At 38.3% G+C, this 14,356-nt stretch overlaps 1 protein-coding gene across 1 annotated transcript in view; it reads right to left on the reverse strand.

Annotated features, from left to right (window-relative positions):
* The window catches only part of STT3B (STT3 oligosaccharyltransferase complex catalytic subunit B), a 79,450-nt gene that overhangs the window by 49,902 nt on the left and 15,192 nt on the right, over positions 1-14,356 (reverse strand). The window contains exons 2-3 of the mRNA XM_053260514.1: positions 5,146-5,254; positions 2,031-2,318 (exon numbers count right to left, since the gene is read on the reverse strand). Of these exons, the coding sequence (XP_053116489.1) occupies positions 2,031-2,318; positions 5,146-5,254 (397 nt within the window). The remainder of the gene's footprint in view (positions 1-2,030; positions 2,319-5,145; positions 5,255-14,356) is intronic.

Consider the following 14,356-nt stretch of genomic DNA (forward strand, 5'->3'; position numbering starts at 1 on the left):
GGGGTTTGTGCAGGTATTCTAATGGAAACACTGGAATATAATTTAACTGTGTAAGTGTTAATAAATTCTAAAATGATAGCCAATTATATAGAGAGATTTATGGGCCCTAAAAGAAACATCCCAAAATTATGACATTTCCCTTGACTCAAAAATCAAGCAGTTTTCCCTGAATTTGAAAGGTTTTCCATTCTCCAAAGTCAAAAGCTGATTTGAGTAGGTGAAAATGCTAACCTATTTTGGTAAGTTTTGATGTATCTCAAGAAGACTGTGATCAGAAAGTGATTATTGTAAAACACACACAAACACACACACACACACACCACAGTTGTGTATACCAATTTATAACAGCTACATCTTTTTCCAGGATGTGATACAGAACTAATTTCAGGGAGTACAACAGCTTAATGCAACCTTTACTATCCAAGTTACAGGTCTCATGTTTTCATGACAGTAATGATCTCTGCTGGTGTCAACATGATTCCATACAACTTTTAAGACATCAATATTACCAGAATGCTGCATTCAAGAACAGTCAATAAATCAGGTTATTTGTTTAGTCATAGCCATAACAAAGATATTTGACTCAAAAATCAAGTAGTTAAAACAATGAAAAAAATTGTGAGATGCTCAATAACAGAAATACTGACTCAAAAATAATTCAGAACAATTAGATTGCATCAGGTTGCTGCATTCAAGAACAGTGTTCAGAAGTCAGGAAAATGCAAGTCTTGAAATTACTTAGTTCAAGCTGTTGCATCAAATTTATTTCAGGAATATCAGTTCAGAATTTAGTCAAGTTGATAGTTTTATGGTTTGAGGTGGATTACTTAAGGGCAATGCCACACATTGATTGTTACAGAAACATTAGTATAAAAATGCTTTCTATGAAGTGTGAAAGTAAAATATGCATATATTCACAAACAGTTTTTCTGCAGTAAATGTAAATTAACACCATTGTTTCCTACAACAATCAAAGTCTTCCGCTGCCCTTGTTCAAAAAACACTTGCAGTGTGAACTATAAAGCTGTGCTTTTGCTTACTACAGCACCTCCCTGCCTTATTTGATTACATACAATACAATGTAATTCAAATCAAGTACTTCCACTGATTCCAATGTGGGAGATTTAAGCATGTACTTAGCTCTCCTATTGTAATAAATGGGGCTTAAAGTGCTTAATTTTAGCCTTATAATTTACATGCATAACAATGAACAAGGCAAGGTACCATAAACATCAGGCTCATTTATAAAACTTTGAGGGGTAGTTTACATAATCAGCGGAATCAAGTGTTAAAGCTTTTCTGGGACAGAGCCAGTTCAAGCTATATATGGAAGAGTTTCTCTTGTGATTGAGGGCAATGGGGGAACATGATTATACCCATTTCATAATACTCAGTATCTTGTCTCATGGTCCAGTTTCTGCCATAACACAGCATTGTACAGTATGCAAACATAGGCAGGTTTAATGGTTATACTGGCTTTCAAGTTGTTCTGCTCAATGCATAAGGCTCCTTTGTTTTGTTCTGTTTAAGATTTAATGAGTTATTTACAACAAAATTTCTAATGCAGATAATAATCAATTTATGTTTTGTATTTCAAAAGTAGTACAAGTCAAAACCCTTCACCTACAGAGCACTGCAAGAATTGCTGTTTTAAACCTAATTTGTTATATAAAGCTAAAGTTATGTGTACGACTCTAATTTATGGAATGTCTTTGCTAGCTCTGTGATCTACTTTCTAGATTTGTTACAAAGGCCCTGTAGAATCAGTTGGTCCTTGCTATGGCTCCCATGTCCCAGGAAACACTCAAGCCAACTGCTTCAGGGGCATTCTTTCATAAAAAGACAGCCTTTATTTTTGAACAAGTAATTAGAAGTAGCAAAAAATAATCATTCAGTGAACTAGTTACACAGTTTTCTTCCGATTACAAGAAATCTATATATGCAAAACCATGTTTAAAAAAGGTAAATGCTAAACACATTCAAGATGTTAGACAAAAAGTAAAATGTATAACATTTCAGTAGTTACTTACCCACAAATAGTACGTGAACTGCAGTGCAAAAATAGCTATCCCTTCATTGTCAAAAGATCCTGCAACTGATCGTGATATGTAACCTGGTACTATAGCAATAAAACAGGCAGCTAGAAGCCCTGCTCCCTGGTTCCACAGTTCTCTGGTAAGCAGGAAAGTAGAAATTGATGTAAGGCCGCTAAAAACTGGTGCTAGGAATACACATACATCTCTTATGTGGACAGTTATGTTAAGCATATTTAAAATCCAATGTATTAGACCTGCCGTCACCATCAGTCCTGGGTATACCTGTGGCAAAAAAAAAAAGCAATTGGTAACATTGCAGACAAAAGGTGTGTTTTCATGCATTTGAACTGAAGTTACAAAGATTCAAAATATTCTGAACTCAAGCAAAACAGACTATTACTTCAGCAACTCATACAAAATCTAACTATAAGTGTTTGTTCAGCAGCTGCAGTCCAATACTATGTTGCTTCATGACATTATGCTAAGAAAAGAAGAGGAATAAGTATTCTGGATGTAAAGCATAGCTCAAGAACATTTATTTTTTAAAAATATTATTATTATTATTATTATTTATTTCATACATTTATACCCTGCTCTTCCTCAGAGGAGCTCAGAGCAGCAGTTATTTTACCACGAGAGTTACCTTGGTAAATCTAGATTGGAGCATACAAAAGGATTTCTTACAAACAACAAATGAAAATTTGCCCTTTCAGCGCTGACCCTAGTCTTTCCCACTACTGCATGCCTAGATCTAGTCACATATAGAAATCCAAGTGAACATAAAGCAGACATGGAAAAAAATACTAGAAAAAAAAGCGGGGGGTGTCTTTGGTTAGAAATCTAGGCTGTTTAACAGATTAAATGGAAGCAATGCTTTAGTGAATGGCAGTGGCAACAGTCTGTGCCCCAGCAGTGAAGGCACAAAGATGGCTGTGGTGAAAACAGTTTATAAAAAACTTAGAATGAAATGTTTTTGAGTTCTATCAAATGCCCTATGATCTCTTACAACATGTTTTCATATAGAAACCCAAACATTGCAATGTAAAAAATCTGAATTTATTTAATGCTTTAGACCAAAAAGCAGGTCTTTAAAATCTGAAAGTTGACAAATATTGTTGCCAAACCCTCATTTATCATAACCACAGCAGCAACATCAAGTTATTATAAAAGAAGCATACAGACAAACTTTGTTATACACGGAACTGCTATTCACAGATTTGTGTATTCATAGGTGCCTAATAGACACCCAATTTCATTATCTGCAGATACAAAAGGGTTTAAACCCATACAGCCGTGGTTCCTAGAGGGTTGCAAGTGACTGAGGAAATCACTTCCAGCTGCCATTTTGTGGCTTATTTCTTTAACACACATTTTTCTGCTATTTTTCATAGTTCTGTGGGGCATTCCTGGGCACATGTAGACTCCATGGAGCAGGATACAGTAAACACTTTCAATTATTTGACTTTTCTTGCCATTTCTTAACCTTTTTTGTCCATTCTGGAACCTAAACCCACCCACCCTTTTTCCATAGGCATAATGCCTTGTTACTCAGGGCTTTGTTCCTCGAAGGAATCACCGTGAGTAAAGAGGTTTGCCTCTACTGCTAATCTTAGAAGTTATAATGCAGCTTATCGCACATAAAATATGGGTCCTCAGTAGAGGATGGCAAAAGGATCCATCGTGTCCCATAAGTACTGTATAACACAATCACATACTGCAATATTGGTGAAACATGTTTCTGAAACTAGCAGAGCTATGCTTAATAATTCAAGTCAGAACAGAAAAAAACGAGAAAAAAACAAGAAAAAAATGTATACAGTAAAATTATGAAATTAATCTATTTGGACTGTTCAGTTTCTCTCCTCTGTCTCCATAAAAAGGTGGCAAGATTCGGAACAGGCATCAGACTTGCTGCTCCCCTTCTTGCCCTCTTCACTTCCATCTTACCATGCACAGTACTAAATACCTAACTGAGATAACTAACCCATGTGGGTGGATGGACGGATTGATTTCTATACCGCACTTCTAAAAATGGCTCTGGGAGTTTACAGAGAGTAATAATAAATAAATAAGATTGATCCCTGTCCCCAAAGGGCCCACAATCTAAAAAGAAACACAAGATAGACACCAGCAACAGTCACTGGAGGTACTGTGCTGGGGGTGAATAGGGCCAGTTACTCTCCCCTGCTAAGTAAAGAGAATCACCACATTAAAAGGTGCCTCTTTGCCAAGTAAGCAGGGATTTAAACACAGAACTTCCTTTAACCATTTATATCAAAATCATATGAAAGCAAATTCAATATTCATAGTCATGGGAGAACCTGTAGTCAAGGAAATGAAGGATGTCTTCATTGAAAGGATCACTTTGTCCCAATGTCTGGGTCCTTCTGGTCACCTTTTCTTACTTTCTAGAATGCACCAAGAAATGACCTTCTGCTATGTTGTAGGATCATTTCGGGTGGAGCGGGGATTCAACTGAGATAGGAACATAGGAACATAGGAAACTGCCATATACTGAGTCAGACCGTTGGCCTATCTAGCTGAATATTGTCTTCACAGACTGGCAGCGGCTTCTCCAAGGTTGCAGGCAGGAATCTCTCTCAGCCCTATCTTGGAGAAGCCAGGGAGGGAACTTGAAACCTTCTGCTCTTCCCAGAGCGGCTTCATCCCCTGAGGGGAATATCTTGCAGTGCTCACACATCAAGTCTCCCATTCAGATGCAACCAGGGCAGACCCTGCTTAGCTATGGGGACAAGTCATGCTTGCTACCACAAAACCAGCTCTCCTCTCCTGGCTGCCAGGAATGCTCAGTGCTTCAGGTGCTGCTGAAATCATGGCTAAAGAGATGCATCACAAATAGAAGATAAAAAACAGCTAACCCCCTCACACATAATTTGCCTTGACATGCATTTCAGCTCAGTGACAGCCAGACATGTGCTTAAAGACAGGATTAAATTCCGCTTCAGTTAGATACAAAAGCTACGCAAGAAAAACTAGTGAGTAGTCCTACTGAAATTAATGGGACCAGTTAGTCATGACTACAAAGTTAATAGCATTCATTTGAAACAGATTTTTTGTTGAAATGTGAATAATTTTTTCAGGTACTTACAGTTCCACCTACTATTCTTCCTAGTGGATACCATGCTCTTTCGTCAAACCAGTTTAAGAATTCATAAAATCCGTGAGATGCAAGATGATGCGTTGATCTATAGTTAAACCTGAAAACATGGAACAGTTTTAATAACTCTTCTTAAGTAATTAAGGCTGCAATTCTATGCATACTTAGTAGGAAGTAAGCTCAACAGAAATCAATGCAACTTATATCTGAACAAACAAGCATAGGACTATGCTAGACATTTACTTCATTCCAAGTAAACACAAGTTCAGGAATGTCAGACAACTTTTCAAGCAACTAGTTCAGTGTTAGGGTCATGTGAAGCCTGAAAGTTTTGATGGCTTACTGTGCTTGCCCTCAGTTATGAAGGCATATGGCAGTAATGCAAATGCACTCATTCTTTTGGCCAAAACTGTAGTAAGCACATACAATTTTATCTTTAAACTAATTCCTTAAGTTGTGCCCTCCAAAATGAGGGGGCAAGGGAGGAAAAAGAGTTACCTCAAACAATTCGGGTAAGAGAAACAAACTCTTCTTTTAAAAAGGCACAGTGATTCTTCTATAGTGCATGTTTTGTCTGTACCAGTTTCTTACCAACTTGATCACCAGCATCTAATTTATTCATATCCCCCTGCATCCAACAGTTAGGTTTCTAAAATTTTTAGAAACATGGAGGGAAAACTAAAACCCTCTTTGATAAATTCCAGCTCCCAGTTCTGCAATAAAGGAGTATTTTTTGGGGTGATAATTTGGTTCCAACCCAAAACACAGCAAAATGCACACATATAGGAACAGTTATGCTTTGGCTTTATATATATAATTGGTTTTTGAAGTTTCAGCTTAGTTTGTTGCACAAATAGTAGCATTACTGTCTTGTATTACCACCACCATATAAAAGGCAATTCTACAGTCAACTTTTCTGCTCCTTAAGTTTCTGCTCCTTAAGACCAACCTTGGCCCTTCAGCTGTTATTATTTTTCAATGTTTCATGTACTTAACTTCTTGCCACTTTCAGTGTATGAAACTGGTCATGCATCTATAAGTAGAGTGCAGGCTGTGGTGTGTATTTTTGAAGAAAAGTGGTTTACTTTCAAACAACCAGAAGAGTTTAGTGGGCTCAACTGAAGCAGAGTTCTTGGGCTATGGGGGCAAACTACAGAAGAAGAAAAAAAAAAGATAGGCTTGATGAGGGACAAAACTCATGTCCGTATTGTTTAGGTGAGCCATTGACTTACTATCAAAGCTAGGGAGGATAGCATAGTTAGGGCCAAATTACACATTTGCCTACATATTTTTAGAAGCTACACTTAACAAATCAAAAGTACCTTAGGAAACAAACCAGGACTTGAATCCAAAGTTTGATCCTGGTTTGGTTTTCCATCTGTGGATTTCAATGAAATGCAGACTTTTGGCTTACTTCAAAGGCAGAGTAAATGTTTCCCTGTATCCTCTTGCACACAAAAGAGATCACATAAGACCATGGCTTGCAGAGGTTTATTCATGTAGCAGGAAACCATGGTTTCTCATTAGTTGAGATTCAGCTGCTGCAGTTTGTTTCTTTGAACATGCAGCTAACACACAGTTCCTAGGAATCATGCATATGGAAAAATCCAAAGTACATGGATGATCCATTATTCAGATTTTTTAAAGAACAAATGGTTTCCTTGCAGCATCTAATGAATACTGGAAGTGATGGAGTATATTATGTTTGGTAGGAAAACAGGAGTTACTGAGCAGCTGAGAGACACTGTCTCTTAACTTGGCCAATATCTATGGTGCACTGACACTTACAGTTGTCTGTCCAAGATGTAAAATATTAGAAACTGTGTGCCTTTAGTATGCATGCACAATGCTCAACAGATAAGACATTTTGTCATCTTTTACATTTATAAAATCATACCGTTTTCTGGTTAATTTCTTCTGCTCCTATTAAAGTCTCTCAGGAAGCACATGCAGTCCCTGAACTACTGACCCAGCTAAAGAACAGAGTTCATACAACTTCTATTGCTGCTTCAAGAAATTGCAAAGAATTAAACACTATTAAAATACTGCCAGGAAGTTTCCGGGACTGCAAGAAGCTATTACCAAATTGTTTGTCTCATGCTGTAGGAAGTATGTTATCTAGACATAAAACTGAAAACAATCCTTAACCTGGAAAAAATATTTTGAGTTCCATTAGTACTGTTTCTCTACAGCCTCCCCTTTGTCCTGGACTGAACCTGAGCAAGACTGTCGCAGAAATAGGCATTTGGTCTTGAAGGGGAAGCAAGTCTCTGTTTGGCCCAAAACAGCAGAGTCATGCAATCTGAAACAGGTGAACCACGTGGAGAGGCAGAACAGCCACCCACCCTGAAATGTGTATTAATTACACTGGAATTCTTGATGGAGTAAATATGGTCTTAGACAAAAGAGTCAGGCTCTAAGAAATTGAGCAAAATGAAATCAAGGCAAGAACTAGAACAGTGGATTAAATTCCAAATACGTTTTCCTCTACTTCTGCAACAAAGATTCCTAAGAATCTCTTCTGTTCTTGGACCTTCCCACCTTTGCAGCCCCTACTAGAAGACTCCAGAAGGAAAAGGCTATAAAAGGCCTCCAATTTCAGACATGTGTATGATCTTCAGACTTGGGATTATGGCACGCCCTCTACTGCCCTGGACACTACTCGGTCAAGCATAGTACGGTTTCTATACAGCAGTTCCTACACTGTTACTCTATCTTAAAGTTTCCTCTGAGGCGTGCCTACATAGCTGATGCCACACGGAGTTCCTTTCCCTAGTCCTAAGAGGTTTCTACTCCTTGATGCCTCACATGAGCCTATACAGTTGAGTTTGAGGAGCCCTACCCAATTACCTGGGAAACTGGTATGTACACTGGTGCTTGACTGGCCACCAATCAGATTTCGACATAAGGTGCCCTCTGGTTTCTACTTGGTATGTGGTTATGGACATAGCTTTGGACACTTCCTTATCTACTACTTCGGTACATCTTTGCAGACATGACCGTTGGATCTCCCCGATGAGAACTATTCTCTTGGCTTCACTCACAAAACAACAGACTAGAGGACAGGTAAAATAGTTGTTCTGAACTCTTCCCTTCACATTACACTGTCCATCTAGTGCTAGGCTATCCAAACCTCCACCTTCCTTTCCATGGAAGCTGCCTTCACACTTGTTATGATCAAAGTTGCCAAATATTTCTCATTGTGCCTGCACTCTATAAAATATAAACTCTTATTTTTCAAGTTCCGTTTGCTCCTCCTCTGAGTCTTGAACTGTCATACATATACAATTTACTCTTGTAAATATTCTAAGTAATTCTCCAGTTTTAGCCTAAGCATAGATATGCACGTGTCCAATACACAGATTTGAGCAAGCACGGTAATAACTGTTGGCTTTCCACATTTGTTTCACCTCCTTCCTTGAGTGAGAATTATAGGAAGGACTGTTTCAGGATATGGAGTATGGACAACTTCAACAAGAGATAAAAATGCAATCTCTGGCCACTGGCTTCTTGGTCAAGCAGAAATAGTTTCTGCAGGGTCAGAATTTATGGAAAATTTAAATCAAGACATGTCACAGCTAGAGGTTTCAGAAGTTGGTGATGAGATTCTAGACCAGGCTTTTCCCACAATACCCTTGAATTTAGTTATATTAATATTATACAGTTTAACTTACTCATGTTTTATTGAGCTTATTTAGATAAAAAACACCAGATTTATGGCACCCAGTCACTGGCTTTGTGTGCACTTAAAGCCTCAAATACCTGGAAGACCACTGTGAACAGGCTCCTAAAGCAGTACCTGTTTGATCACTTGCTACTGCTTCTTTTCCTAAAATTTCCTTTCTCAGTTTCCTAAACTTTGGTGGTTAGTAGCTGAAGTTTATAGAAGGGCATAGAATAGATTTCTTCTTACTGTTCCCTGCAGGACAGGCAGGGACTGACCATTATAGGAGACAAATCATGAGAGAGAGTACAAGTAGAAGCAAACAACAGAGACAGGTTTTCACAGAAGAGAGCTAAAGGAGGTCTAGTCTTGGATCAAAAATAATTTTCTTCTAGTTCTTATTCTATTCTATCCGATTTACACACCACCCTTCCTAAAGTGGCTCAAGGCAGTTTATCATTAAAAGCCAGGCAAAGAAGATGGGTCCTTTAAGGCTCTCCTGAAGGCTTCTAAGGAAGACAATCTCCATATCAATGGGTAGCATGTTCCACAACCTAGGGACGACAGAGAAAGCCTGATCCCAGATCGCCATCAGATGAACTGGTGGCACCCAAAGACAGACCCCTCCTGATGCTCAATGAGTGGTGGAGATCTTGTAGAGAAAGGTGCGCTCTCAGTTAACCTGGACCTAAGCCACTCAGATAAAGGTAATAACCGGCACTTTGTACTTTGCCCTGAAACATATTGGCAGCCAGTGCAAATGGCATAATAGCCATAATATGGTCTCTCTGGGGTACCGCATAGACCAATCTGGCTGCCACATTTGGAAATGAAATTTCCGAAGTACATACAAAGGCAACTCTACATAGAGCTCATTGCAGTAGTCTAACCTAGAGGTTGGTGTACCACTGTTTTCAGGTCATTCTCCTAAATAAATGGGCAGAGTAGTCAAATCAATTGCAGGTGGTAAGTAGCGCTCCTGGCCACAGCCTCAACATGAAGAACCAGGGTGAGAGCAGGGTCCAAGAGCACTCTCAAGCTATGAACCTATTCTTTTGGGGGGAGTGTAACCTCATCCAGAACAGAAGTTCTATCCCATCTTGGAGTTTATGACCCCCAACAATGAGCACCTGTGTCTTGCTTGGATTCAAATCAGTTTATTATCCTTCATCTAGCCCATTACTGCCTGTAGGCAGGCATTTAAGGGGTCAACACCATGGCTTAATGGCTGGAAATAAACTGTATGCTTCAGATGTAGATTTCTAATGAAATGCTACAGCTCTAGACAGTTCAAATGGAAAAACAACCCTACGGATGTAGAAGAAAGAACAGGATTTGCATCAGCATAAGGAACCACAGCAGTAAGTAGCGTTCTTCAGTAAACTTTGAAAAGCCTAAAATAAGAATTATTGCCAGCGCACTGCTCCACCATAGTCCAAAGTGAAAAGACAGAATATTATATCTTGTCAGTCATAAAAAGGTTCAAGATCTACAACTGTACATGGCAAACCCATGAATTGCAGATTCACATCTATTTTTCAGCAGCAAGTCTGAACACATGATAAAAAGGAATGATGTGACATGGCTGCGAAGGCAAAGTGGAAAACGCCTGCAACAAATAATCAGCTGCTTTTTCCTCAAGGATTGAAACAGAGGAAAACTCGTCACATGCATGACCAAAAGGATTATAGTATACAGCAATTATCCTCAAAATTGTTAATTTTCTTTCTACCAGCCACAAAATTTGATAACTGAACTGGTTTGGCAGTTTCTGCTGTCTAGTTTTGAGATTGCCATGACACATTTTGGATGTTCAGATAGACAGGGCTGAAAAAAGCTTCATATAGTAGAAGCTTGATATCTGCGGATCCAGCATCTGCGGTCGAGTAACAGACACCCAACCTCAGTATATGTGGGTAAAAAAGGTTTTTAAAGGGTTAAATCCGCATATCCACAGGTCAGGGGTTGCCAGAAATGACCTTGGAGGTAATTTTCAGCTGCCATTTTATGGCTCAATTCAATTTTAAAAGGGCATTGCCCCCCACAGTTTTTCACAGAAAAGTTGAGACTTTGGGCCTGGGGGGGTGGGGCGCATCACTGGACTGCAAAGCATGTAGGAGCATGATAGGGCTCTTTATTTTGGCCTTTGGGTTTCTTCTTCTTCCAGGCACTGGAACCCTAACCCCTGTATTTCTATTGCCCCAGTGTCTCAGTATTCACAGTTTCGGCATCCGCGGTACTGCCTCAGAACAGAACCCCTGTGAATACCAAGGTCCTCCTGTATTCTGAGGCAGCAACACCACATTTATTTATTCATATTTGCATTTATATTCTGCCCTTCCTCTGAAGAACCCAGAGCAATATCAAAGGTATATGTCTATCCTCACAACAATTCTGTGACGTTAGGTTAATATAATGAGGATTCAAAGAAAAACAGCACTGTGCTGTGATGCATGAACTGTACCAAGCTGTCACAGTGAACCACACCAACTAAAGGAAACAGAAATTAATTAAGTTCAGAGCACCATCCAGGGGTAATACATATATAGTGCCACACTTCCCTAAAACAATCTCTGTTTAAGACAAGACCATATTCTTGCAGGACAAAAATACTTTTTTTTAAAAAAAAGACTGGATTTTTAAAATTAAACCAGATTTGTTTTTAATGTGAATACTTTAAAGTGAATATTACATTTCTTATTTAAAAATGTGATTTAAATTAAACTGCATCACAAGTGTATTACACCTACAGTCTGTTAAATTAATGGCTTCTTTCACATGCACTGGCCAGCATCCTAAGTTATTCAATAGTACTACTCAGAAGTTTCTCTAAAGGACTACTACATTAGTTATTCAATAGTACTACTCAGAAGTTTCTCTAAAGGACTACTACATTTCAACAGGACTTCCTCTAGCAAGTTTAGTCAAGGTGTCAGCCACTGAGTCAAACAAACATGTGCATTTATTTCAGCTTTATCTCATAAAAATTACTCTAACCTGCCTGGCACTATCCAGTAACTACCAACTTTTCTTTCTGGAAATTTGAGCTTTTAGTTCCTGTTTCTAAGCAGACTAGAGTCAAATATGCAAAAACACAGGCTGAATAATAGGACTGCTTGTGATGGGGCTGAAGCCAGGCTAAGGTAGAGGAATAGGTGAGGAAGAGTAATAGAAAGACATTAGAAAAAATTACAAGTTTTACGGATTGCCTAGGCAACTCAGGACTAAAACAATTACAAGTATGGAGTGGACCATTTATTAAACATTTAAGATTTAGTTTAAGTGCTATTTTGTGTACTACAAGTGTACTGCTGCATCTGCCACTTCACACAGATAATGAATAAAGCTATACGTTACATTAAAAATCTAGGTGCTATTTCCTAATCTAAAAAGTTACACCAAGTATACCCTCCTAGATGATGTTAAGTGCTTTATTGAATTACGTTTATTGATCAGATTTGCACCATTGTTTAAGAAATATGCAAACTATTATCAGTGGGAAACTTGATTTAAATCAGGTTCTCATATAATGATTTAGATCAATGCACCCTGTATTCTTGTACCTAGATGGAATAATGTACTGCTTATTTTATAAAGTAATTTATAGAGTAAAAACAAGTTAAAATCAGTCACTCGCACAATTGTTTCAGAAAACACAACTGCTTGTGAGTATCTCTTTTGCATTATCAGTTTTAGAACTATTTGCTTATTTATCTCCTTGCTGTGTCCCAGTCCACTTAGTTTTATATATCATCCACGATTGTGTACCAAACTATACAATGGAAGTAGATTTATTCTATAGGAAATGTGTAGAACTTTGGCAACATTTGGAAGATTTCTGAATAAAGCAGCAAGAATAAAATGTCAGAAGATGTCCTCTTCCCTGGACTAACAGGTTTAGATGTTTTTATTTATTTATTTATTTATTTATTTATTTATTTATGTTTTAAGTCTAACTTTTTCCATGTTAAGCTAATTCACATCTTAACATGGAAAAAAAGTTAGATTACCTAGCTAATCTACATTAGTTGCTATGCATGTATATTCCATTCCAGACACACAGAAATAGAGGCAAGGACAATTTGATAATGGACTGTGAAAACAAATAGAAATTTACAAAAGATAATATGAAGTGGGAAGTTTAGAGAGGCAGATAAAAAATGTTAAGAGATGCACATTTCAAACCTTGCACATTAAGCTATTCTTCAAGCCAAAAACAAATGGGGGTGTGTGATTTTCAGCATCCCCACTTTGAAAGTATAAGCTACTAATGGTCTTCTGGCATAATGGAAACAAGTTGACAAGAATGAAGTATATTATTGAGGAAAGTGCTTTGGATTATAAGTAGGCTGATCTGAAAAGTCTAATACTGCCAGGTCTTTGCAGCAAAGACACTTCTCACCAGTCAAAATAATCAAGTGGGAAATTGTTGGTTAAGATTATGATGTCGTACTCTGCTTAAGAATCATCATATTTGGTCATTTATAGAAGTCTAATGTAAAACTTTAGAAATGAAGATAAGGTATATTAATACTTAACATTTATACAGGTCTTCAGGACACCTTACTATTTTGTTGTAATCCTTATAATTACCACCCTATAAGAAATGAATAAATAAAATAAAAATAATAATATTAGGGTGACTGAGGCTGGGGGGGGGGGCGGGCTTGCTCAAAGCAGTCCAGCAACTTCATGGCAGAAGCAAGATCTCCGAGAAAGGGATTTCCCAATTAATATCTCAGTCACTTAGACACTATGCCACTCTGCTGCTATTCTAAGTAAAACCTCAATCCTGTCTAGAAAAGCAGCAACTGAACTTAATCCTAATTAGATTTCCCTCTTGCCATGTTACCTACACCCCTTTGAGTAATGATATGTGGAGAACATTCTCTGAAAGCGAAACATTTCTTCTAATGTTCTTGTGGGAAATTTCTCATTCCTACATACATTAACTTTAAGAAATGTACAACATAAATGGATACCAATATCAGGCAAGTTGGACAGTCTCAAACTTGTAACTAAGTTTCAGGTCTGATGATCTCAGTGGGGCAAATAGAGAAAAAGGGAATGAGTGTGTGTATATAATACCAACATGCATGCCTCTGAAGCCATTTGCACATGCATGTTAGCAGGGAAAATGGCGACCGTGCCAGCTTACCAAGGCCTGAACGGGCCAAAAAAAGACTTAAAACGGGCTGCGGCAGTGATAAACTAGGCCGGGGGGAGGGGGAACCTTCGCATGCATGCATATGCACACGCGCGCACACACACACAGAGCCTTTAGGAAGCCCCCTGAAGGGGCTAGAATAAATATTTTTGATTTTTTTTTTTTTTAATCACACACCCCAGACCGAACCGAAGGAGGTTCAAAGGGGGGCCGGACTGAACTGGTCCAGTCAGGTTCAAATGCAGTTTGTATTCAAACCGAACAGGGTCAGCCGGTTCTGTGCACACCCCTATTGGTCGGAAGTGTTTGTAGAAAATATATTAATGGGGAGCAACATCCAAATTTTTGACAGAGTGGTGCTCCATCAACTG

The sequence above is a fragment of the Hemicordylus capensis genome, chromosome 6 (genome assembly GCF_027244095.1).
Source record: "Hemicordylus capensis ecotype Gifberg chromosome 6, rHemCap1.1.pri, whole genome shotgun sequence".
Taxonomy (NCBI): Eukaryota; Metazoa; Chordata; class Lepidosauria; order Squamata; family Cordylidae; genus Hemicordylus; species Hemicordylus capensis.